We start from the raw sequence: 25831 nt of genomic DNA on the forward strand, positions 1-25831 counted from the left end.
TTTCTTGCCTTTCTCATTGTAGAAGGTAAAGGCTGTTCCTTCCCACTCACTCACTCATGCACACACACATACACAACTAGTAATGCCATTCCTAGAAGTCTGCATACAGGCTGAAGAAATTTAAAATTCTCCACCCCTGTAGGCTAAGAGGTGTGTATGCATACTCACACGTATGCACACACAACCACCACCACCTTACTGCTCATCATCATTTATGGCCCTAGAGTAGTTGAAGAAGGAAGACACTACTCCACAGATGTATGTAAGGAAAGGGGGTTGATAAAGTAAGCCCAGCACACAAAATCACTCCCAGTCAAGAATGACAAGATCCAAAGTACATCAGTTGCTATAGATGTACATGTATGTACAATAGTCTTCATAATTAGAGTTCATCCTTGACATATTAGGATAAAATACAATTTCTGAAAGCAGATCAAAATTATCTTAAAAGTTACAACATAAAAGGCAGATAAAATTGTGCTCCAGGCCATGCTCATATGAGATGTCTTTCTTGTGCATTTTCTCTTACTAGCTCTGTTTCTGACAGTACTGTACAAGTTTTCACATGAGAAGTGCCTTTAGCTTAAGTATGTTTATTAATGCTGTATTAATGTTAATGCTTACATCTGTTTATTTCACTACATGTACATCTAAATTTAAGCTATACTAAGAGAGAAAGACAATAAAATTAGGTTTGTATTTTTGCACTTCATATGTTGCATTCTCCGTGCTGAATGCTTGGGCTGAGTATAAAAGTTATTAAAAGATCTTCATAGCATCCCAGCCTTTGCTACCAAATCCTATCAGGACAGAAGTCAGCTATTGCTTGAACACAGCCTAAACTTGGATGTTATAAAAATGTGGCTACTTTGATTTACTAGGGATTTTCCCCCCTCTGGCTGCATGCTCTTGTTTATTGGATATTTGTGGCTTTAGACAGTACTTTGGATATCTTTCAGCAGAAATCCTCTCTATAAATGATTAATCTAAGGAAGGCATATTTTTCAGGGTGAGACAACCTAGAATACCTTAGCGTTCTGTGCTTTGTATTTTATACCCACTCTGATGAACTGATGGAAGACTTAAGAGGCTGTGACATGAAATACATGTGCAGAAGGTTTCTGATGTATGTTGAGTCCTTTCAGGTTAAGTATGTTTTTGTAGGTCAGAATATTCACTGTTGTTCCAGTATGGAAATGTATTTACAGCCTAGCAGAAGGTATGGCATATAAATGTCATGTGTGCCTCTAATGTGATAGGGAAGAAGGAAGGGCAGTATTGCACTGATATTTCTAAGTCAAGGAAAGGGGTTTTGTAAAATTCAATATTAGCTCAAAGGCTAATACCAAAAAATGGTAATAGGATTGTAGATCTTTCACACATAAGAATTAAAAATAATAAAGAAGGGATCTATTTAAAATAAATGACTTGACAGATTAGCTTTCCTTTTTGTCTTAACACCTTCCCACACATTTGAAAAAAACTCTTCAATCTTTCCCAAAATGTTATGCAGCTACTGTACTAGCAAATTTATGATGGCATAGCAGAGTGGGGAGGAAAATCATGACGATGGCTGATCAAGAGTCAAATGAGTTGGCAGTTGCATTTTATTTTCCTTTTAAAGAGTAACGTGCATCATACTTGAGGTGACAATAATTTTTACCGAACAGGTAAAATGTGTGTGAACAGTATCACTGTGACCCTTCGTGTACAGTGGGCTCTCCACATTCACTGCAATTCTGGAATGCACCTCTTGGATCATACAGTATAGGCAGTGAATATGGTTACCAGATCTCAGGACACTGGCTGCAGTCTCAGGAAATCACTGCATTGTCCTACGTCACCATATAGAGCATGGGTGGGCAGCTGTGGAAGACTAGGACACATTAGCCCCATAGAAGACTTTGGAGGACTACACTCCCCACTTCACCCACTCTTGAAAAAAAACACATTTGTTCTTGCCCACATATGCCATCTAGGAGACATTCTCACCATGTTTTGGAGCCTTCCTTCACCCCAGATTTTAAGTATTTTTGAGGAAATATTTTTTTTAATTGTTTTGATTCTTCAGAGGTTCGAATGTGGTGGAAATGGCCTCCATATAGACCCCCCCCCCCCCCGAGACTATTTTGGGACACTTTGGATAGCTCCGGGGGCCACAAAAATAGTCTGAGGCTGCAATCTGCCCACACTTGAAGCAGACAGACAAATATCAGGGTAAACAGCATTGGAGGAAGAGCGAGTTCACTTTTTTAAATGTGACTTTACTTGAGCTGAACATGCAAGTTGGAGCACTGTGCTGTGATCCCCAAATGCTCTTGTTCTAGAAGCAGTGGCATATGCCCATTAGGGGACTCCCTATGGACTGGCAATAAATCTTCCACAATGTGAGCAGCAGCATAGGCTCCTCAAGTGCCATAGCTACTGTAGTTAAGACCATGCAGGAAGCACAAGTGGGAATGGCAGCAAACTTGTTGATATTGCCACTGCATTTTGCTGCCAAAAATACTATCCCAACCCCCCTGGTTGGAATACCAACTGCATGCCTTGCCTCAACTCACCCTAACCCTCCAAACACCTATTTCTACTATCTCCACGCAGAGGAGAGACATGGAAACCCATGGCTTTCTCTGCCTAAAGAAAATACCTTTGCTCACCTTTTCCCCATTCCAAGCAAGACGTAAGATGTTTCAAAAGGAGGTGGATACCTGACTGGCAGGTGTCTCTAAACATAATATGTAACTAGTCAAAATATCTGTACAGCCCAGATAACCCAACCAGCAAAATATTTACAGTGAAAACACTAATTTCTTTTCTGCATGTTAGGTCAATTGGTGGTGGGGAATGAATGTGGTCTCCCACATTTTTTTGTAAACCTAGTTTTAAAGGTCTGAAGGAATGATATATAAGAAGAAAAATACAGTACTATACATGAAATGTTAGGAATACTTGATGAAGCCACTTGATGCAAAGCCAGCCATCATAAATGATGGGTTAGTCATGCTGGAACAATATATGAGGGAGAATTGCAATTTTATACCAGTAGGCTGAATCACTCTTAGATGTGGTAAGCCACAGCAGTAGGAAGAGAAAAAAGGCTGCTCGAAGGAAAACCTTGCTCACTGGCATATCTACCCTGGATAGACTGCCACAATAGAGCTTTTGCTTTTGGGTTTAATCAACCTTTAAACCAAGAGCAGGTTATGATGAACATTTCAAGTGGGCCTCAAGCATAGCTTTTACAATGTAGTTGCAATTAAGGAATTAAGAACATCCTTTTCATTGCTAGTTCAAAAGTTGTCAGGTAATGGAGGGAGAGTCTTCAGGGCAAATTGTTTTGTTTTTTAGCAGCCCTACTCTGGGGAACACAAAATAGTATTCTTTAATATTATGTTCACACAATAAAAGACACTAAACAAAAGCAAGCAGAACAATGAAAGCAGAACAATATTATAGTCTTGTATGCAACTCTGTACTTTCTTAAAAAAAACAACAAACCACACAGATTGCAGTTGGTGTGAAACAACCATTTGTTTTTCTCAAGTCAATTTCTGGCTTATGCATGAAGAGCCCCCCCCCCCCCCCCCCCCGTTCAACAAGCAGGATCAAACTGCTGAATATACGACCCACCTCACAATATTTGAATAAGAATAATTTATCCAACTCTTACTAGTTTTCACAGAAAATTGTGATTGTTAAAGTGGCTTCAGTGAGCAACAAAAGGCCCTGATCCTCATACCAGTCATCTGATACCAGTGTCAGCATGACTCTTAAATCAGTCTCATGCACTAAAAAATATTAAAGTTTCTAGCATTTTGGTACTCACTTAGCCTTGACAGCATTTCCCAGAAGCTCTTACCACAGCACTGATGTGTGACATTAAGAATCTTCCGCCACACCAATGTGACAGTTCTTGAGACAAAACTGGCACAAAAGCTGGGGAAAGCTATCGGTAGCTAAACAAGGGAAGTCCAGTGTCAGGTTTATGTCTCTTTGATGTTCTCTTGACCACCCACCGAACCCCAGTAATGCCAGTCAAAACTCAAAGTCACCACAGACTATGGTACTATAGAAGAACACATGTTTGTTCAGTACAGACATACCTCCCAACTCCCCCCAGTATAACAAACTTTGGCAAGGGACAAAGAAATGGCTTGTATAAATGACCTACCCTTGATACTGTGTGTGTTTTTCAGTACATAGTTTCCTACCCCTAGTTCTTGGGAAGAAGGGTGGTCTCCACTGGATTATCAGTAACAAAAACAACAGTCCTCTCAACGATCCTTGTTCCACCAAGGAAACATGTACTCCAATATAGTCAAAATATCCTTAACATTAAAATCATAAAATACATTACAGAACATAGAATCATAGAGTTGGAAGAGACCACAAGGGCCACCCAGTCCTATCCTCTGCCATGCAGGAAATCACAATGAAAGCACCCCCAAGAAATGGCCATCCAGCCTCTGTTTAAAGACTTCCAACAAAGGAGACTCCACCACTCCCCAAGGGAGTGTGTTCCACTGTTGAACAGCTCTTACTGTCAGGAAGTTCCTCTTAATGTTAAGGTGGAATTGCTTTTCCTGTAGCTTGCATCCATTGTTCCATGTTCTTGGAGCAGCAGAAAACAGGCTTGTTCTAACCTCAATGTGATATCCCTTCAAATACTTAACCAGGGCTATCATATCACCTATTAAATATCTCTTCTCCAGGCTAAATATACCCAGCTCCCTAAGTCTCTCCTTGTAGGGCATAGTTTCCAGACCCTTCATCACTTTGGTGGCCCTCCTCTGGACACGATCCAACTTGTCAACATCCTTTCTGAATTGTGGTGCTCAGAACTGGACACAGTATTCCAGATGAGGCCTGACCAAAGCAGAATAGAGTGTCCCTCATCCTATATCTATGCATTTCATTTTTTTCTACCTAAGTGCAGTACTTACATTTCACACTGTTGAAATTTATTTTGTTAGTTTTGGCCTAGCTTTCTAATCTATTAAGGCAATTTTGAATTTTGATCCTGTCCTCTGGAATATTCTCTACTCCTCCTAATTTGGTGTCATCTGCAAATTTGATAAGCATGTTGTCTATCTTTTCATCCAAATCACTGACAAAGATGTTGAATAGCACTAGGCCCAGGACAGAACAAGCACTGTGGAAAAAGTAAGAAAGCATCAATAAACAACATATATACAACAGTTAAAAGTTTTGCTGAGAGAAGTATTCTAGCACTGGTGGACCACTGGGTAAAAGAGGTTATAGCCTAAATTTTTGACCCAAGGAGTTCCACAGGTGGCAGTTACCACAAAATGAATATAAGTATTTTTGTTAATGTTTAGCTTATTCAAGCATCATGTGATCCATAAGACTGAACTAGAACAATCTCTGTGGAGGTTACTTGTATCATACAAGTACAATAATAAAATAGTACTGTAAAACAATATCAAAATATACCAAGTCTGCAATTTCCTCTTGACGGTTCAGTTGTCAATTGACTTTGTGGTTGAGGAAACAGTCCAGGTATCACCTGCCCTCCCATCAATTCCTTCCTAAAGTGGGTTTTGTGGTGGAAAAAGAGACAATCCCATTGGAGTAGGCTGTGGGTTTGTTTGCTTGTTTGATCCAAAGGCCCACAGGGCAGTGGGTGTCAGTTAAATGGGGGGGGGGGGGAGAAGATTGACATGACCTTGTAGTGGGTAATTCAACTGTGGGTGGGACTGCATGGCAGGAGTACACACTCTTTCAGCTCTTCAATCTCTTTACTGTGGCTGAGAGGGAAGAACCCAAGACCACTAACCAGGAGATAACCATATGGCAAGACAGAGCAGTACTTGCTTCCTTTTCCAACAGTAAGTAACATCTATCTACATTTCTGAAATACAAGCTTTGATCAAGAACTCCTTGGGAATCCTACAGTGCTGCTGGCCTTACATGTACATCTTAACTCTCACCACCTCTCCTCAAGAGCACTACAGATATATCAAGGCATTAACAAAAAAGCAAAATCTGTTATCTTAACTGATCAGTCCCTATCTGATGGTTCCAGAGAATGCTTAGTTCTTTCAGGTCTTGTCCTTGCCTAGGGAGAGAAAAAAAACCAGCTAGGAACATGGGGGAAACAGAGTACTTATAAATTACCTTGATTAATCTGTGGAGCTAATGGTTAGTTTTTACTGCACATGAAATTTAAACCCTGGCTTTTGGAACCTGCTAACATCCAACGCCTTCGCCCACATTTAATTTGGCTATCCTATTCCTCAAATGCAAAGATATACTTCTGTACACTAAATTTAGTATTGTCCAAGCCATAGGATTTCCCATCACCATGTATGGATGTGAGAGTTGGGCACCGAAGAAAATGGATAGAAAGAAAATAAATTCATTTGAGATGTGGTGCTAGAGGACAGTGCTGAGGTTAGCATTGATGGCCAAATAGATAAACAAAGGGACCTAGAACAGGTTAAGCCTGAATTCTCCCTGGAAGCCAAGATGACTAAATCAAGGCTGTCATAATTTGGCCACATCATGAGAAAGCAGGATTCACTAGAAAATAGTATAATGCTAGGGAAAAGTGGAAGGCATTAGAAAGAGAGAAAGATTGCATACCAAGTGGATAGACTAAAGGAAGAAGGCCATAGCCTTGAATCTGCAGGACCTGAGCAGAGCAGTTGTGGAAAGGTTGTTTTCGAGATGCCTCATTCACAGGGTTGCCATCAGTCAAAGTTGACTCAAGGGCAGTTAACAAAAACAAAATTCCTCAAAAATATATTAAAAAATACTTTTTTACAAAATGATTATCTTCTATGATAGGTCACTGAACATGCTAGTTAATGCTGGAATTGGCCCAGAGCCTCTTGCATCAAGTTTCTACCATATGATCACTGTCAAATCTTGTCTCCCAGTGAGAAATGGATATATAAATCAGCAGCCATATGCACTCTTACCCGGTAGTAAACCTTCCTGAATCTAAACAGAATTTACTCTTCAGCAACCACAAGAACCTGCTGCAAACAGACCTGAAGATACAGTACAGATGCACTTTCACATATAATATTCTTAACATTTACATATTGTTAATGCTAGTTTAAACATCTGTTTTACGTTATTCCAATGCTGTATATTTCCTCTTCGACATCCTCCCCCTTAGCTTAGTGATCAATATGGGAGCTGACAGTGCCAAAGCCTGAAAAGCAGCTTTAAATCCTGCATTATTCAAAGTATGTCAACTGCATAGTGAAACTAGTTAATTATTGAAACTCCTTTGGATAGCTAGTTACTGCTTGGGGCCATCAGAACAATTACATTTTATCAGCAGCAGACATAGTTTCTTTCATGTGAGTTACAAGGTCAAATATGAGATTACTAGAGAAGTCAGAGGCAGCATTTCAAAGTGTCCTTTGTTTAGAAAATCCCTCAGTGAATCAAATGGAGAGCATTGATGACTTTATTTTTCAGAAAAGCAAAATTTCATCACAAACAAGAGAACAAAATGGAGATCTCAGCTCTTTTTTATTTGATTTTCTCTTGAACCAGCAAAGTCTCTTTTAAAACAAGAGAGGAAAAACAAGAACTTCTCACTTAACTGAGCATCACCATTTAACCAAACAAATGAACAAAATGTTTACTACCAAAACCCTGTATTATTTTTACAGCTATAAATTTACCCTAGTGTAGGTATGTCTTGAACATTAGCTAAATAATTATAGGGAAAGTAATTGAAAATTCTTAGCTGAATATACCAGTGACCAGTTGTAAATGAGGTCGTAGAAAAGAACCCTCAGCCCTCATTCGGGAATGAAAAGTCAAAGGATAATTTATAAACAGCTTCATTGAAATAAGTACTGTTATCAGGAGCACTGAATGCTTATTTGCTAGGCGACATTGCTAATCTAAATTCACATCTTAAACTGTTCAAGCGTTTTTTGTTTTTATTGAATGTAAGTAATTGTACCGTACTTTCACAGTAAAACCTATGTGCCTTTACATCCTGGCTGTTTACAGCACTGTTACAGAAGCAAGCACCCCATTCATTTCAATAGAATTTGCTTTCAGGCAATCAAATAAGAGTTCAAGGTGACTGATTCATATATTTGTACCATTTGCAGAGAAAGGATTCTGGACTTCAGCAAGCCAGAAGTCACAATGGTGTCAAGAAACATTACAAAATACTTTTAATCTTCACCTGACCCCAATATTACTTTATCACATCAAGCAGTATATAGTTAAGAACCTTACCTTCATCTGTACCAAAAGGACTTACACATATGTTCTTGTACAAGAAGTTGCTTTTGGCTAATCACAAGAACAAGGATTCTAAGACATACCAGTAGATCAGAATGATTCATTTACTGACAAATGTCACATAGTATACCTTTTTCACAATAGAAGACAAGCAATTTATTCTTGTACCAAGTTGACAGTACTGGATCTAAGCCAGAGCTACAAATACTTCTGTGTGCTGAAATTGCTTTCAACACTGTGTTGGACTGTGGCCTTGGCAATCAGACATTCCAAGTATAATTTGCCCAGTCTTAAAAACTATTGATACTAATTATATACAAACAAACAAATAAGCACACACTAAAGACAAAATGTGTAACATTTCTGCAACTCCAATATACAACTTTTGTACAAAAAGTATTTTGCAACCTAGTTCAGGAAAAGTCTTTAATTACATAGTTACAATTCACCACCATTATCAGGTTATGCCACAAAAATTGACATGTTAACTCTATATTTATTTATAAACCTAACAGTAAGATTCATCACTACAGCCCAGTTATATATTACTCATACAATGCAATCCTAAGCATGTCTACTCAGTGGTAAAACCCACTGAGCTCAGTCAGGCTGTCACTCTATTAAGTGTGCTTAGGATTTCAATCTAAATTATGTACATTTTCTGTGAATATCAAACAGCTTTGCATCTGATACAGATGTTTACAATGAGTATAAATTAGCAATGGCACACATCATCATTATCATCATTTATATTTTAGATTTAAATTTAGGTTCTGCTTCTATGCCATGACATATACAAAGAGATCTCCAACCAATTGTTAAAATGTACAAGCATACCCTTTATATTTCTCAGACAGACATAGGCCATAATAAAGTGTTTTAGGCATATGATGTCTGAAACACACAGTTAAAAAAGAAAATATAACTAGGTAAGAAAAGAAAACTTTAAATATCCTTTGAATAATCAGTGTATCAATGATGTTCAAAAGGAGCTAACAAGAGAACAGCCACACTTTGGAGGCAACATAGAACTTTTTAAGAGATGGCTCATCTTCATCTAAATTAAAAATTCCTATAAAAGCATGAGAGTTTCCCTTCACAGAAGATAAAGGAAAGCTGCTCCATGCAGAATTTTGAAACATGTATTTTAAGATGGGGGAGTATTGCACATTAGAAATTTGTAGCAAAGCCTTTACAACAATCACACTGTTCATGGATATTTGAATGCATGATGGCTACAAGATGGTGGATGCATGGGACTGTATGTATTTGCTCCACCCTTTACATCTCCACTCACAGTTCTCTGATTTTGGCCCAGTACAGATGAGCAGTTTGCGCTGACAGTAGGGCTCAATATGGCGCAACATCCATATGTGCCAAGCCCTACTATCGGCACCATTATGTCACAAGGCTGCGGCCCCGTCCACACAGGGCGTAGCCTCGTGACATAAGGGCGCTGAAGAGCCATCATAGGGCTGCGTTGCCTTAGAGCGGTTCCTTTTAGATAGCGCGTCTGTGCTGCAACATGTGGATGCTGCAGCACAGACGTGGGGCAAAGATGGGTGGCACTTTGTTACCTTGAGAAGGAACATCTGAAGGGGCACCCTACTCATGGTCATTTCATCATGGTCCAATGTGATTTCAACGTAGCTATCCTCAAAGGTTGGGGGAATGCACAGCAAAACGCAATAGATTCTGGAATTACAAGCAGTGTGATCTGCATAATCTACATTAAAGGTGAAAAAAGCAAGATACATAAATGGATGCCATTTGCTGGAGGGAAAGAGCATTCATAGCATTCACTGTAAAAATTGTTATATACATGGAATATGAGTTCCACAATGGATAATAGGCAAAATGCACTCATCTTCTCAGTCACAAAAAGAAATGTTTATCTGAAGTGTCGAACAGCACTGTTTTAGTGGTAAGTATAACTGCAAGGTACTAGAAGTTCACATTGCCACCTGTATGTATAGCAGTCTTTCAAATCTTCTAGTGGCATGATTCTGGGGGAAGGAGTTTATGCCTTTTCTAGAGATTTCTCAAAAGACACTAGAATTGTTGTGGTTTTTAAAATCACAATCACATGAAAGCTTCACATACATCTAGCTCACAATGACTGTCTCTACTAAAGCTTTCACCAGGCCTCAAGAATAAGCAACGTGTATGGAAATTGTAACAATCTTTACAAACAATGTAAAACCTGAGGCAATACATCTTGAAAACAATGTATGTGATGCTACGTGATGCCATTTTGATCCATTTTTGGGTGGACTTTTGACACAAATTACCTGATGCAACAGGTTTTCACAGTTTAATCTAAGATATGATCAGAGTAACACAATTTAGTTGGGTGATAAGATACAGTCAGTTCATTTCAAAAGAATTCACTGGAACCCTCCCTCCTGCCCAATATATCAGTGCTGAACAATGATTCTATTTGGAAACCTATGTAACCTGAATTTTACCCTAATTCTCCTTTTTCAATACAGTTTTTACTTTTAAAAAATCCTTTTCAGTCTTGAATTCCTTGCAATTTACAGGACTTTCTTGAAATATAATTTGATTGAAGCTCCTTCTGCTCCTACAATTTTCAAAGGTAACATATTTCACTGTTTTCCAGTTACTTTGAATATCCACCATCCAATGTCAAAATGAGCCAATATGCTATCGTGCTGTCACAACCCAGAGTCCTAGTGCCACATTGGCAGCCAAAAGTGTGCTGCCAGCAAGCAAAATTAAAAAGCCAACCAACTCCCTGTTTTGTTTTTCAAGAATCAGTGTGCTAAGGGTAGCTTCCAGGAAAGAGTTCAATATCCATTGACCATCCAAAGCAAAGCAAGGGACTGCATTAATCACGGCCAATGCCCCTGAGAGTGAAACCAGGTATCTAGTCAGAATTAGTCAAGGTGCATGAACAAGGCTGTACTTTTAAAAATAAGAATATAATGTAATGGATCCTAAAACTTTGGAAACCTAAATACAATTGCTAGTCTCAATTAGTGCAGACCCATTAAATTAATGGAAGTTACATAAGTATTGACTCAACATGTTTCCATTGATTTACTATGTGTACGCTAGTTAAGACTAGCTATCAGATTTAATTCATCATGTTTTGACTATATTAACAGGAATCATATTCATTGTCCACGTAGGGTTTAGACTACCAGAAGAACATTAAAAAACACACAACAAAATTCCACAAAGAGTCTCATAATATATAAATCTTACCGTGCAAGAAAAAGCCAGGAAGGGAAAGGTTTCATTCCCATCTTCTGTATAAACATTTAATGTAAAAGGTCTGCTGCACTGCACCCCAACATACATGTAGTTAATCATATGTTTCCACATACATTTGTGCACACATATTTAGACACAACACAAACAAACAACTATATAGCACAGAAATCAGGGTCTATTTTTAACTTGGGGGTGGTGGTGGCAACTATCAAATTGAAAACTCAAAGGCCTGGCCAGATCCCTTTCAAACCACTTCACAGTTTATAATCATTAAAACCACAAGGGATCACTGTGTAATTTGAAACCACCATTCCAATTAACACTAGGGTGGGGAAACTCTAAGTACTGTACTTATTTATAAAGTATGGTGAAGCAAGTGAATGGGTACGGGTTCACTGCCTGAGGCTAAGCAACAAATGACACCCTCATCCACCAAGTCAGAGTGCACAGTATCCAAAGTCAGACAAATTAATTTGGCAAATGAGGCAGAACATCTTGTCATCTCTGCCAGTATAACTAATATAGTAAACCAAATAACCACAATCCATTACCAATTTATGATACCCAGAATCTAATGCCAGAAGCAGTAGCCTCATCCAGTCTAACAGCAGCGCCAGCCAGTGAATGGTATAATTCGTCAGTCAGAAGCAATGTGTGGCATATAGACACTGAAAGCTGCTGTATTCAGCAGTGACTGGGAGTCTGGGAGCACAGATGTAGCCTCTATGTAAGGACTGCTATTTAATGACCTTTAAATATGCTAACTATTCAAACAAATGTTAGACACCTTCTGCTTTAGTAGCAAGAGTGACTTGCTGAACAGCAAGGGAAAGAGACATAACAGTAAAGAAAATTGTACTAAGGATTTTCTTCCATCTTCAAAAGGAATCCTTAACTTCACCATTTGCTACAAGAGTGGTGCTGTTAAAACAGAAGGTTTTGATTTTGGCTGACAGCTTCTTAAAGGGTAAAATACGCAACCTAGATAAGATCAGGCAATTTTTAAAAAAGTTAATTGTAATCTTTCAAGAACCTCCAATGGATTATCAATTCTCTCACTGTCATTTCTCTAAAAGCTCCCACAAATATCAAAGGATACTTGCAAAACGTTTCCAGAACCACAGGAAAGTCCATACTGAGAAAGTTGTGTCGAGGTACAAAACTGCTGAGGCTCACTGAAATAAAAAAAAATTTTTTACAAGGTTGTGTGAGTGTAAGTTCAATACATCTCATTTTTTATAATGTGCTTGTGACAAATACAATGGGCCTTTGGTTTGTTCCAGGACCCCCATGGATACAAAAATCCATGTATGCTCAAGTCCCATTAAATAAAATGGCGTAGTAAAATGGTGACTCTTATATAAAATGGCAAAATCAAGGCTTGCTTTTTGGAAGATATATATTTTCTGAATATTTTCACACTGTGGATGCTTGAATCCATTGATATGGAGGGCCACTTGTATTACTTCTGTTCTGTTTCCCTATACAATTGGCCAAGAATTAATTACTATTAAAACATCTCTCTGCATTGGTTAAGCAGCAGTTATAATGCTGAGCATTTTTAGAGAACATTTGGCTGGAAAACATGATATGCTTGTGGTTACTTAACAGTTGAGCATATGTAGTATCTGTGCATAGACTATATAAGCAATTATTCCTATCTGAAGAAACACAGATCCAAGCATGACAATAGAAAAGGCATTAACAAACAGGAAATGAATTGCATTCCCTACTGCTCATTGTGTTAACTCTCCTGAGTTACATGGTGCCAGAGTGTTACCTTTCTAATAAGGCAGGAATGTCTATGGTGCAATTAAATTCTAAGAAAGTGAAAATATGAAAAGAAACAGCTATATTTCATATTCCCGAGTATGTACAAAATAATCTCTGTGCTCCTTTCCACTTGTTTTAAGTGGAAAGATACACAGTAAAAGAAGCTTACAATTAATTTTTATTTTTAAAATGTTGTTAAAGGGTGCCTAGTTAAGAATAGTATTTTTTAACACAGAGCTCTCTTTTTGAGGCAAACATTGGGGTTTAAACACCCTGTTTAGGTGTTAACTCTGTTTCATGCAGAAACAGGGAAACATCTAGGCACTCTAGATTGGGGGGGGGGGGGTGTCACATGAAAATTCTTCATGTGACCAGAAATGTATCCTCTTCAGACATGCCAAAAGGAAAATGACAATGGAGGCAGCAGGACCAGGTACTCTTGCACTCCTGTCTTGAAGAAACCATGGAAAGTAATACCTGAACAGGACTCATGATCAGTCCCATTTTCTGAACACTATCAGCATTTAGATGATAGAAGAAAGATACCACAGCTATGCAGTTTCCCCAGAATTTTCCTGCTCTTGCATAGAGCCAATGGTGTACACATACTCAAATGAATATAAAAATGGTCCCATGAAGCATGAAAGGCATGCCCTGTCTCTTTACAGCTTAAAAACAGCAGACTAAGAAGCACTTAGACTCAGTGCTTCCAGTTCACTCCAAGTTTTGACATATTAAGTTGTTGTTGTTTTGAGAAACATGTACCCAGTTACCTATCCAAGCAGAATGGGCATTTCGTTCATAATTGTATACATGTGTATCTGAGCTAGAAAGGTAAGTGAAAATCTCTTGTGCCATATTTCACCTCTTCATTTTTTCTACTGCAAGGAGAAGGCTAAAGAGTCCTTTCCTTCCAGTAAGGCAGAGTGGGGAATGTGACACTCTCCACGTTAAAGGTATTGAACTACAAATTCCAACAGTCCTAGTAAGTATGGTCAAAGGGGAGTTGCAGTCTAATAATAATTGAAGGTTCACATGTTCCTCCCTGCCAATAAGGATTCTGGCAACTCTAGAGGTGATATTTCCTTCAGAACAAAAAGCTTACATTAGGGGAAAGCTAATTACAAACTGGTCAACACATCATTCCATTAGCTGCTTACATGTTTAAATTTTGTTAAATGTAACTTAAGGTGTACCCACCTGTATATTGAAGATGCAGTGGGTGCCCAACAAACAACATATCAACCTGAGGAGGATGTTTCACCCAAATGAATCTGGTTTGATTTTCCAAAGAAGGTGTCACACACACACTTGGAACAAAATCCTTCCGGCAATCTGCATTTGTTCGGCAAAGTTGACTGGCTTCGATAGCTTTCCGTGCTGGCAAGCAAGCGTACTGCACACAAATTTTATTATAAATATTAAGTTAAACTATGAACATTCAAAACATACTATTGCTACACACATCTTCAGAAAGTGTAACTTCTATGTAGATCCAATAGCCCATATTTAAACAATTGCTCTATGCCCAACTGCCCCAACCTGGTACCTTACAAATATAGTTCCCAATACTGACAGTTATAGCTACATCAAGAGTTCCCTCTACTGACAGCCTGTCTGATCATGGCCAACCATGATGGGGCATGGATTTTACAGTGTTTCAGGAGGCATGTTCCTCAATATATTGTGACATGGTATTTCAGGAGGTATCTTTAGTTTCTGCAAAAGGGAGTTCAGCTTTCACAAAACTCAGATTCCTATCCAAGCAAGAGTTTGCTTCCTCTTCTCATTTCATCCTAACAGCAACTAATTGGAGGCCAAGATATTTTCTCTAAAGCCATCTTCTCTAGAATGAATTCTCTACATGCACTGGAGTAGCACTCAGGTAGCCAAGACACAGCTATCTAAATTAAATTGACTTTACCAATTTAATTTCAAATCTCTTTGTACAACTGTTGCCGGCCATTTCTTCCCTCTCGTTTTTTTTTAAATATGCAGACATCTGGCTATACTTATGGAGTTCTCACTAACCTTTCCCACATGAAAGAACACAGTTGCAGAACCACTGCTTCAGTTTATAGAGACTTTTCAGAACATTTGAAGTTCAGTGTTTTTGTACTTTGGACACAGAAAATCCAAAGTGGTTTTTTTATCATTTACTATTGCTGGACTGAAAGCAGAGGTCCTTGGCTATAGGACTCAGACACTTCCCAAACAGCTGGACAAACTAGGGGTGTACCTATAGTCTCATCCTGACTGGCAGCAGCTTATTTTTAATTCTTTAAGAATGAGGAGGCATTGTTAAAAATGTGTTTATCAGAAGAAGTCACCCCTCATCCCAGATCAATAAGTTACCTATTAGATGCTTTGCCTTGAATCTATTTGGTCCATTTCATGGGAAAACAAACACAGTTATTTTGTTGACTACTTTTATAATAAATGACTCACTTCCTTAACATCAGTCCAAATGTTATCAGTGCAAATAGTGCCACACATATTTACAAAACACCTTTAAAACCCCGTTTTTTTAAAATCACAAACTTGTTTCCAATTGTGAACTCACTTCCAATTTCCACTGCTCATTTTGTATCAACTGTACTCTTAGAATGTTCTTTTAGAATAATTTTGCCTCAAATTCCAACGCTCTGTCATACTGCTTTGTACCATATATGTATGTTACAAACGACAAACAATAAGCTACTGTCAGTAGAAGGTGCTCTGTATGTCATCCAAAACTACTGTTACAGAATAAAATTCTGCCTTTATTACCATTCTGACAGATTATGTGTTTATGATGCTAAGAGAGAGAGAGACAGATGGGGGGATAGATGAAGAAATATGTATAGCTATATAATATGTATGAGTGACAGGGGAGCTCAAAATGTAGACCAGATAATTGTTCATGGTTCAAGTCATGAACACTACCCTTTAATTACTCCAGATGAACTATATATAAATCATAACTTTTTCTCCACAGTAGCACCTGCCACACAGAAGAAAACAAATCAAAATTTCCTCCAGTGTTCCTTGCTCTCAAATTGTGATATTGTTTGTTTTCTTTTTCTTTTAGCTAAGCACCAAAAGAAATGGCAGTGAAATATAGAAATCTCACACAAGACAATTCTAAGACTAATGTTGTGTGGAGACTTGTGGCCAGGTATTCTTGACATGCATTTCCAGCAATATATATTAATTGTGTCTATATTAACAAGATTTGTATGCCAGCCCCTAAAAGAATCCTCTCTGAGTCATTTATCAATAAATGGAACAAAAATGGTTACCGTTCTCTCTCTTTCTCTCTCACTCACACTTTTATCAAATATAGTGGACGTTGCCTTTTATATATTGTTTGGAATATGACCAGCCCACAATGGTGTGAACATCACAAAACTATATATTTCCCTTGCAAAATTGAAATTAGAGTGTACCAAATTTACTAAGGGCACAGCCAAGATATCAAGAGAGGTAGACCTGAGAGGGCCTGTCACAAAGGCATGCAATAACACTATGCTCAACATACAATGACAGAAAGTCACAGAAAGTCATTGTAGTAGCATTGTTTTTTCAGGTAAATGCTTTAGTTATCTAAGGAGATTATCACACCAGCCCTTTTCATGCTGCAATAGTGCTAGTCAAAATTCAATGGCAAAATACCGGTTTTGTAGCAAGTAACACTGCACTTATTCCATTTGCATGACTGGGGCTGCTACTGGCATCGTGCTCCCTTCTCATCCTCTCCTTTAACTCTCCCTCCCTTCCTTATGCCTTACCCACCATACCTTTCATTTAAAAAAAAAATCAACTGCTTTAAGTAATCCTAAAATATAAAGCCCTAGAAACTGAATGATTTCATACCTAGATCCAGCTTCCCTTTATTTACCTACTTTTTAATTAGTGAGATGGCTTAAGAAGATACTGTACAAATTGGAACATACAAATTATGCTGTGTAATGTGGGGATGCTCAGTTGAAGGAAATAAAATGAGTGAGATGGTGGGTGCACTGGCTGTGAGACATTTCCTGACTAAAAGCATTCTTCTCAGAAAATTTGTTCTCTGTCTTTATCCAGAAATAAATTCATCTATTCCCTCCACCTCAATTTCTAGAGTGTACAGATTGTTTTTAAAACCAGAAACCAATATTTAATTTTAAAAAATAATTATAACATAAGCTAAACATGCCTAGTTGTGCTCTTTAACTCTGGCTATTATTCTCATCAATGCAATTTGACCCATACACTCATGCCAAATTGACCTTATGGAAGAATCCAGATGTTTAAGTTGGTATGGGAGCATTTTTGGAAAGGTTTGGGCCAATAATGGGATTGCTACTTTAAATCAGATACCTGGTATTTCTGATGAGTTTTAGCATTTTTTCAATTTAACAAGAGCAGTTTAAATTACCTTTATCAGATAATTGGAAATATCTATAACTGAAACATTTGTTAACAATCCAAATTTAGCCCTGCACCTTTAAGTGTCTCCGAGTTTCCCTTAACATTAGAGACATTACTTGAGGCCAACCAAGTATTTATGCATATAAACCAACCATTTTTGCATATAAATTTCTGTTATTTATAAATAAATATAACATGGAGAGGTTTATAGCAAGAATGGAACAGAGAACTGTAATCTCCAGTTATGATCATTCAATGGCCATCAGCTATAACATCTATAACTAGTATGCATATAGATTTCTGACTATGTCTTATACAGCAGAAATGGCTCTTTTAGATATGGGTTGCCACAATATATCCAGCAAATTGTTGGGAGACGTAATTCTATGAATCCTTCTTTAATGCTTATGTTTTGGAGTTGTCCCACAGTAGCTACAGTCGAGGAGGAAGTAATCACAACAGTAAATTTGGAAAGTTCCTTGATAATCAGGGATATGAATCTTCTTTTGAATTTTAACCTCTTTCTTGGAAATTAACAAATGGCTAATAGAAGTGGATTTTTGCACCCTTTCAACTGATAAAAGATTGATACTTTGTAACTTGAATGATAATTTCCAATGCATAGGAAAGCTAACAACACCTGTAAGATTTGAAAGAATAATATACAGAAGAAATTTACAAATGAACTTATATTTGGACATTTGGCCAGCTTTTATAGAAACCTATGACTAATGTTGTTATTTTCCCTCCTTTTATGTTTTTTATTTTCCTGCTTTTATTATACTGGAACATTATTACATGTATCTGAGATTCCTTTCGAATGTAATTTTTTCTAAAAATTCAAAAAAGAAAAAGAATTAAAAAACCTTTGACTACTGATATCAACAATTTACCTGGTGATTGTTCAGATTATTAATGTATGAAAAGCAGACATCTGTGAGGCTGTTGTTGCTGCAACATTCAATAGTACCATCAAGTCTTCTAAAACCTGAGGAAAAATTAAATTTAAGATTAAATTCTCAGAGATGAGTGTTTTCTGAATTTGTCATTCCAGAAGTAAAAAAAATAAGAAACTCACAACCACCACTACTACTCTGCCTCACACAAAAAGGACAGAGTTTTCTGTGACAGCTTAATACAACCAGAAGGTTAGTTGTCATTACACGGCAAAATCATCTCTCCTGTATATTTTTGTAAATGTGTTTTGACATAGAGGTACATATAGTTTAATTTGAATATCAGTTAGCTTGAGTAACACGCATCCTGAAATCCATTTTAGAATTGGAATATACACTAGGTTCCAATAAACCCTTTTAAAATAGAACAGCTTAACCCTTTATTGGCACCTGGTTTTGGGATGCTATTTTACCCGGTGTTGAGATGAGGTTTACAAGATCATTCACAAAGTGGAGATTTTTCACTGCTGTTTCAGGTGAGTGATAGATCAGCTGATGAAAACTGCATGATGGGGCTGGCAGAGTACTTTGTTTATTTTTAACAATTCACACATGCAGAACATCAGCTGTCATTTAGAAAAGAGATTTTCCATTATTTCACAGAAGGAATGTCTATTTTATTATGGTGTTTCTTCATCATTAATTTATTTGACAAGTTTTTTTTTAAAAAAAGTAAAAATTAATTTTGGTCAGTCATGTAAAACATAAATAAATGTAATCTTTACAATCTAAAATGTAGAAATAACTATACCTCTAGATGGGTAACTCAGCTGTTGTAGTACTGATGTCTTTATGCAATAGCCTGCCTGTGGCTTCAGAGAGATCTTTCCCAGGCAGGAATTCCAGTCCTCCACACTATTAACTGGGCAGTCTTGCAGACCAGTGACAAGATCACCAACAAAAAGGCCTCTGGGCCCATTAGCAGGAGAATCCTAAAACAAGAAAATATTAGCTGAGAAATTCCCATTCACCTTGTCATGAAGAGTGACTGAGATTCTTCCAAATTAACAGAATACACTAAACTATAGTTCAACAACATGGCACAGACAAACAGGAATGAGTTGCTGTGAGCTTCAGGTGTATGCACTCCCTTCTCTATGCACATAGCCATGAAAGTTCAGAAAATGTTCACATTTGAATAATCATAATCTGTCATGTGATTTGGGTCAAGAAACCATAATTAACATTAGCTATGGTTGACTACCCATGATCATGAGGCTTGCTGCAGCTCCTTCCTGCTTCTTCACAACTTACTAAACCATAGTTGAGCAGGGCATATGAAAATGGTGATATGAAAAGACTGTTAAGTAACATCACCAGTATGCATATAAAACAGATGTGAGACAGTATAGAGAGGCATGCTTACAATCCACTAAAAAAGTTATTACTTCATAAGCTCCCCATACACGAGGGATCCATTCCAGACCCCCCCCCCACCACATATGGGGAAAAGAGCGTATGCTCAAGCACCATAGGAAATAATGGGACGCATGCTTGCAGCAGCGCACAGGGCGCGTGGCGCAAGTACACGCCCCATTACTTCCTATGGGGCTTGCCTTCTGCGTGGGCTATAAGGAGGGCTGACTGTAGACAATAAGCACTTGGATTTCATAAACTTGCTGCTAGCATGCAGTATTGAAAGAATAGGTAATCACATGCAGAAGATGAGGCACTTCATATTTAAATGCTTCTGTTATGATAACATATCAATCTGAGACCTAATAATCTCCAAGGCCCCAGGAAATACACCTATACAATGTCCCACTTGTCCTGTAGAGCAGGATAGGCAGGGTTTATAAAATATTGTGCCAATAATAAAACATTTTACAGCCAGTTCTGAATCTACTGGTGACAATAACTACACTGGAATGGAAGTTATTTAATTATGTTAGGAAATTTCTTTTTCTGGCTTTTTCCTCTAATTATATGAGGATATTTTGACTTCTGATCTATTATTCAGCAGATCCAGAAAATTAAACAGGATACATTTTGATTGATCTAATTTTAGTGTAGTGACAAAACTGTTCAGAAGGAAAAAGCATATAGGCTTTCCTTTAGGACTTAATTATAAATTTAATCTTCAAAACCTTAATTTTATATTGTTTTGAACCATAATTAGGGCTATACTTAGAATTACATCCAGGCAGACGCTGTGATAACATACATTACGTAGTATGACAAGCAGGACAGTTTGACTTTTATGGTATAATTACTGCAAAATTGGCTGTTTCACATGGGAGGTCATATACTTCCCAAACAGTTAGTTATTACACTTCTCAAAAAAGTTAGTTATTCATGACCATTACCTCTGTTATTTCAGTGACAAGCGCCCCAGCACTAGTGTAATACAATGGAAAAAGTATAGCTGGCAGTAAGAAGAGAACCACAAGGCCTGCAACTCCAAGCACAAAGTTATGCCAAACTCCTGAAAAACAGACAAACAAAACATTAACAGTATTTGCAAGGACCACTAGACTAAAGTGAACATATTACAAGTGGTCTCAAATTATTAAAGTGGCAGGTTATTAAGTAAAAGAAGAAATCCAGGTATTTTCAGCTTTAGGACTTAATTTAAAATTAAGGAGTCAAAGATTAACCCATAAACCATAATTAGGGCTATAAAAGGGAATTCTCCCAGGTACATACATATAATATTAATATCCCATCCCAAGAGGAAGTCTGGAAATAAATGCATGTAATTAATTAATTAATTAATTAACACTCAACACCAGTGGCATTAGTTGGGAGGGCTGTAGGGTGTGTGGACCACAGCAAGTGACACCTCAGAGGAGGGGTGACACCTGCCTGGTTTCTCCTGTCGCTGGGGTGTGTGCGCGTGCTGTGCTGCTGCTGGGACCTGCTACTTCTTCTGTGCTGCTGTGGCTCTCAAGACAGCCAAGGCAGCAGAGGAGAGATGAGCGTACATTCTGCCGTCCTTCCCCGCTGCCCTGGCATACTGGGCTGAGCAAGCCAGGGCAACAAGGAAGAAGGCATGTGTGTGTACATGCTCACCCTTCCTTTCCAATTGCCTTGGCTTGCTTAACTGAGCCAACCAAGGCACTGGGGAAGATGGGGTGAGTGGCATGGACCCCTCCAACCTTCCAAGTTGCCTTGGTTGGCCTGCCCAAGTGGCCAAGGAACCAGAGAAAGAAGGTAAAATGAGCATGTATGCCCCCCCCCCCCGGCAGCTCAGGCACATGCACTGGATGACACCAACACTAATGACACCACTGCCTGACATCATGGAGATTACTGCACTAAACTCTTATAGTGCTGCTATTCCACTTCAACTATTCTGGCTGCCTCCTGTGGCATTCTGGGATTTGCAGTTTAGGGAGGGGCATTTAGAATTTTCAGCCAGAGCTTGTAGGCCCCACTGAACTACAAACCCCAGAATGCAACAGGAGGCAGCCAGAGCAGTAAAAGTGGAATAGCAGCTCTATAAGACTCTAGTGCGTTGATCTCCTACAAGATGATGTCCAAGAATGAATGAAAGCCAACCCTGACTACTGGGTTGGCTATTATTACAATAGGTTTGGTCCACAAAAGTGATTAAGTATTCTGAATGCCAGGGCTAATGTTTGAATGACTCCCAAACAGACGTATCTCAGTTACCATTAAAGAGGGATAATACGATTCACATGTCAGCAGCATATAGTTTTCAAAACAGAATGAACAGTGAGGCTTAACAATAAAGACTCTTTACTTCAATTTTGTATTCCTCCATAGAAAATAAATCAATGGCTCATTGAAAACTTCATAGGTTATAAAATCTTATCCAGATTTATTTAGAAACGAAGTCCTTTGAACAGACAGTAACCAAGGGTTTGATGTAGAAAGTTAGTACAGGTTGAATCTACAAAAAGTGTTTTGGATTCTGGAGTTTTTCATATTTTGGAATATTTGGATATACATAATACTTGGAGATGGGATCCAAATCTAAACATGAAATTCATTCATTTATATTTCATATACACCTTATACACATATCCAGAAGGCCATTTTATCCACAATATTTTAAATACTTTTTGTGTCTGAAACAAAGCTTGTGTACACTGAAGCATCAGAAAGCAAAGGTGTCACTATCTCAGCCATGCATCATGCAGACAATTTTGGATTTTAGAATCTTTTGGATTTTGGAATTCTGGATAAGGGAGAGCCAGCCTGTAGCTCCTATCTTACCTCAGCCACACCATTATCATTTATTTTCATCTGGAAAATGAAATACAATAATACTAATTTGCCTTACAAGGTAGTTAATGTGAGAATGTTTTATATCATAGAAAATGCTGTTCTAAACACTGTTATACATTGCTAAACATTATTAGCACTTATTAATTTTTTAATGAGGCTAGCTCCCAAATATGCTTAACTGCTGTATCAAAACCTCAAATTATAAGGAGCAGTGCTCTACACAGGTGTAGGCTTGCTTAGTACTTTCTTCTTGCAAGTATAATTTTTCAGAATTCTGCAAAAATAAGATGTCCAAGACTCCAGTTTTTTGCCTTAGCTTCATGTTGTGCAAAGTAAACACAGAGACCATATTCACACATGACAAGCCACAATTCTGTAGTATTTGTTCATTTTAGATTTATTTCTCTGTTTTGCCAGATTAGGATATCATGGTAAACTACCTTTGGCCAAGGAGTCTATGGTTCATTCAGCTGCACTTAGAATGTGAGTAATCAGGCAATGAGCACCAATGTCCTGGCTTATCCCTAATAAATCAGATTTCTACAGATTTTTGACTTGTTATTATGTGTAAACACACAGTCTCAGAACTACAAGAACTCAATACTTTTTTTTCATAGAATGTTTTACCTGCTTTGTAAATAAATGAATAAATCTCATGTAATATTTCTACACACAAGTTATTGCAGGAGTGAAGAGTAATTAAACATAGGAAGCAGTGGTTCAAGTACACTCCAGCCAAAACCAGGTCAGGACCGTTCCACCACACAGCCGTGTGGCCGTGGCCGCTGGCCCCAACCCGCATTACCAGGAGCCAACTACCCAGCTCCTTTTTGCTCTGGTCCAAAGGACCAGACCACAGTGTCAGAGCGGCTTCAGGCCACGTTGGATGTGTGTGTAGTTTGAACATCACACCACCAAAGCAGCAGGAAGCTGCTTCTTCTGCCCCATCAGGCCCAGGCTATAGTTAACAGATTTTTGCTAAAACAATATTTATCTATCATCACTAATGTCTTGGGATATCCCTGGCATTAGAGTTGCCATGAAGAATGTCAACATACTAAGCTGCTTAAAACTGTAGCTAAGGATTTGTCTACATTTCCATTACTAACTTGCTCTAACAATAACACAGAAATTTTCTCTCCTTAAAAGTGTTCTAAATGACATTTGGCTTAAAACAAAATTGGCATATAAATTCAGCCAGAACACTAATCCTCCATAAGTAAAATATTCACAACAAGGGCACAAATTAAATGGGTGACTAAACTATTTCATTTTCCATTTGAAGCCATCTGAACACACAATTTTGGTTTTAATGGCCTGTCTCAATTAGCAAAACAGATTGCACTGCACAATAATTACCTCACTCTGCCCCCCCCCCGAGAATCCATCAGTGGTATTATTGTCCTCACAGTGTTAAGATGCAGAGAAATTGGCAGCACGCTAGGCACAGTTTACCAGCCACACAACTTGGAAGCTTCAATTACCAACTCTAATCTACAAAAGTTGTTAAAATAGAATAATATTTATATATAAGATTAAAAATCAGCTTCAAAGAATGCAGGGAAAGAGGTACAGTGCAACAGAGAGATCTGTGGGTTTGGGAGCACATCTAGGTCTGTTCCATGTTTCTCCCCACCAAAGTGATGATAATTTCACCAAAGTGATGATGAGGAGGACCGTGCTGCTCAAAGGAGCACCCGCAGGGGCTGAAACAGTGTCCATGTGGCCCCTAGAAGCACCCACACAGGCCCAAGAAGCGCCCACGCAGCCTGTAGAGCACCCATGCAGGAAGGAGTACTGCTTGAGTGGGCCATAATGTCACCCATGCAGACCAAAATGGTGTCCAGGAGGCACCTGTGCAGCCATGAAGGGCACCCACGCAGGCCCAAGGAGCACCTGCGCAGCCCCTGGAGCACCCACACATCTCCTGGAGCACCTATGCAAGTGCAAGCAGTGTGTGCACAGGCCCAAGGAGTGCGCTGGGGGGTAGGTTGGGGGGCAACTGGGTGTCCCCCCTTTCTGGAGTGTCATCCCCTCCTTGGGTGTCACCTGTTGCAGTCTGCACCTTCCCGCACCTCCCAGTGATGCTATTGATATGAATAATGTTTTTTTGAGATCTGTATCTTGTCAGGGATTTGAAGGGTTAAAACACAGCACACAGGGAAATGCTTGATGTGTGTGTGTTTGGCCATGAGCATTCAGCAGATTGGCAAGGTTGATCAGCACAGCTGAAGCTCATTGACTCAAAGACACTTCAATGCCCAAGTGCACGTAGCCATGGATGATGAAACCATGTGTCTAGATTGCACAGGAGACACATGACATGGTTACACACCTGAACTCACTGGGTTTGAGAGACCACATGGTCTGGAGACTATATAAGCCCAGGGGCTGCAAGGGTGTGGTGTGGGTTTGTAGAAGGAGTTGGATTCGTATGGTTTGGAGTTTTAGAGATCTAGTTTTGTATTATAGCACTGTGAATAAAGAGCACTTTGAGGACTTAGTTTCTCTGGTGGTTTATCAGAAGAAGCTACAGCATCGGTTTGCTGTGTGTCCCCGGAGGTTCCTGCATTGCTGCAGTTCCTGGAAGACATCCCAGTTGCTGTCATCCCAACTTGGACTTTGGAGCCACGCTTCGGCTTCTGGAAATTTGCCAGCTCTGCTACAAGGGTCTGATTTAACCCCAGGACTCGTTTGAGTTGCTGACAGTGGTTGTTGGAGCCCAGTAGTTGCGCTGACATATCTAACCCTATTTTTTTGCATAAATTATGTTATTTTTGGAGTCAAAATTACTACAACGCAACTTTTTTTAGGAGCATAACTATCACATTTTAGCAGAATTTACTGTACAAGGATGGTGCTCATAACTGCTGGGATACATGTTTACAGTTATGAACAATTGAAATGTGATCCCAAAATCTACCTTTACAACCTGGCAGCACCCCAACCAAAGTGTTTTGAAGGCAGTGCAGACTGGGGCTCTTGGGGGATGACATCTACAGCATTCTCTCACATGTAGAGTACAACAAGAA

General features: G+C 38.7%; 2 protein-coding genes across 2 annotated transcripts in view; both read right to left on the reverse strand.

The window, feature by feature from the left end:
- The window catches only part of SMS (spermine synthase), a 54979-nt gene extending 45040 nt beyond the window's left edge, over positions 1 to 9939 (reverse strand). The window contains exon 1 of the mRNA XM_042459969.1: positions 9819 to 9939. The gene's annotated coding sequence lies outside the window, so the exon portion shown is untranslated. The remainder of the gene's footprint in view (positions 1 to 9818) is intronic.
- The window catches only part of MBTPS2 (membrane bound transcription factor peptidase, site 2), a 28018-nt gene continuing 9617 nt past the window's right edge, over positions 7431 to 25831 (reverse strand). Inside the window, exons 6-11 of the mRNA XM_042459966.1 lie at positions 20912 to 21030; positions 19357 to 19537; positions 18543 to 18637; positions 14455 to 14650; positions 12581 to 12656; positions 7431 to 11131 (exon numbers count right to left, since the gene is read on the reverse strand). Coding sequence (XP_042315900.1) covers positions 10909 to 11131; positions 12581 to 12656; positions 14455 to 14650; positions 18543 to 18637; positions 19357 to 19537; positions 20912 to 21030 — 890 coding nt within the window. The 3' untranslated portion in view covers positions 7431 to 10908. The remainder of the gene's footprint in view (positions 11132 to 12580; positions 12657 to 14454; positions 14651 to 18542; positions 18638 to 19356; positions 19538 to 20911; positions 21031 to 25831) is intronic.

The sequence above is a fragment of the Sceloporus undulatus genome, chromosome 3, assembly GCF_019175285.1.
Source record: "Sceloporus undulatus isolate JIND9_A2432 ecotype Alabama chromosome 3, SceUnd_v1.1, whole genome shotgun sequence".
Taxonomy (NCBI): domain Eukaryota; kingdom Metazoa; phylum Chordata; class Lepidosauria; order Squamata; family Phrynosomatidae; genus Sceloporus; species Sceloporus undulatus.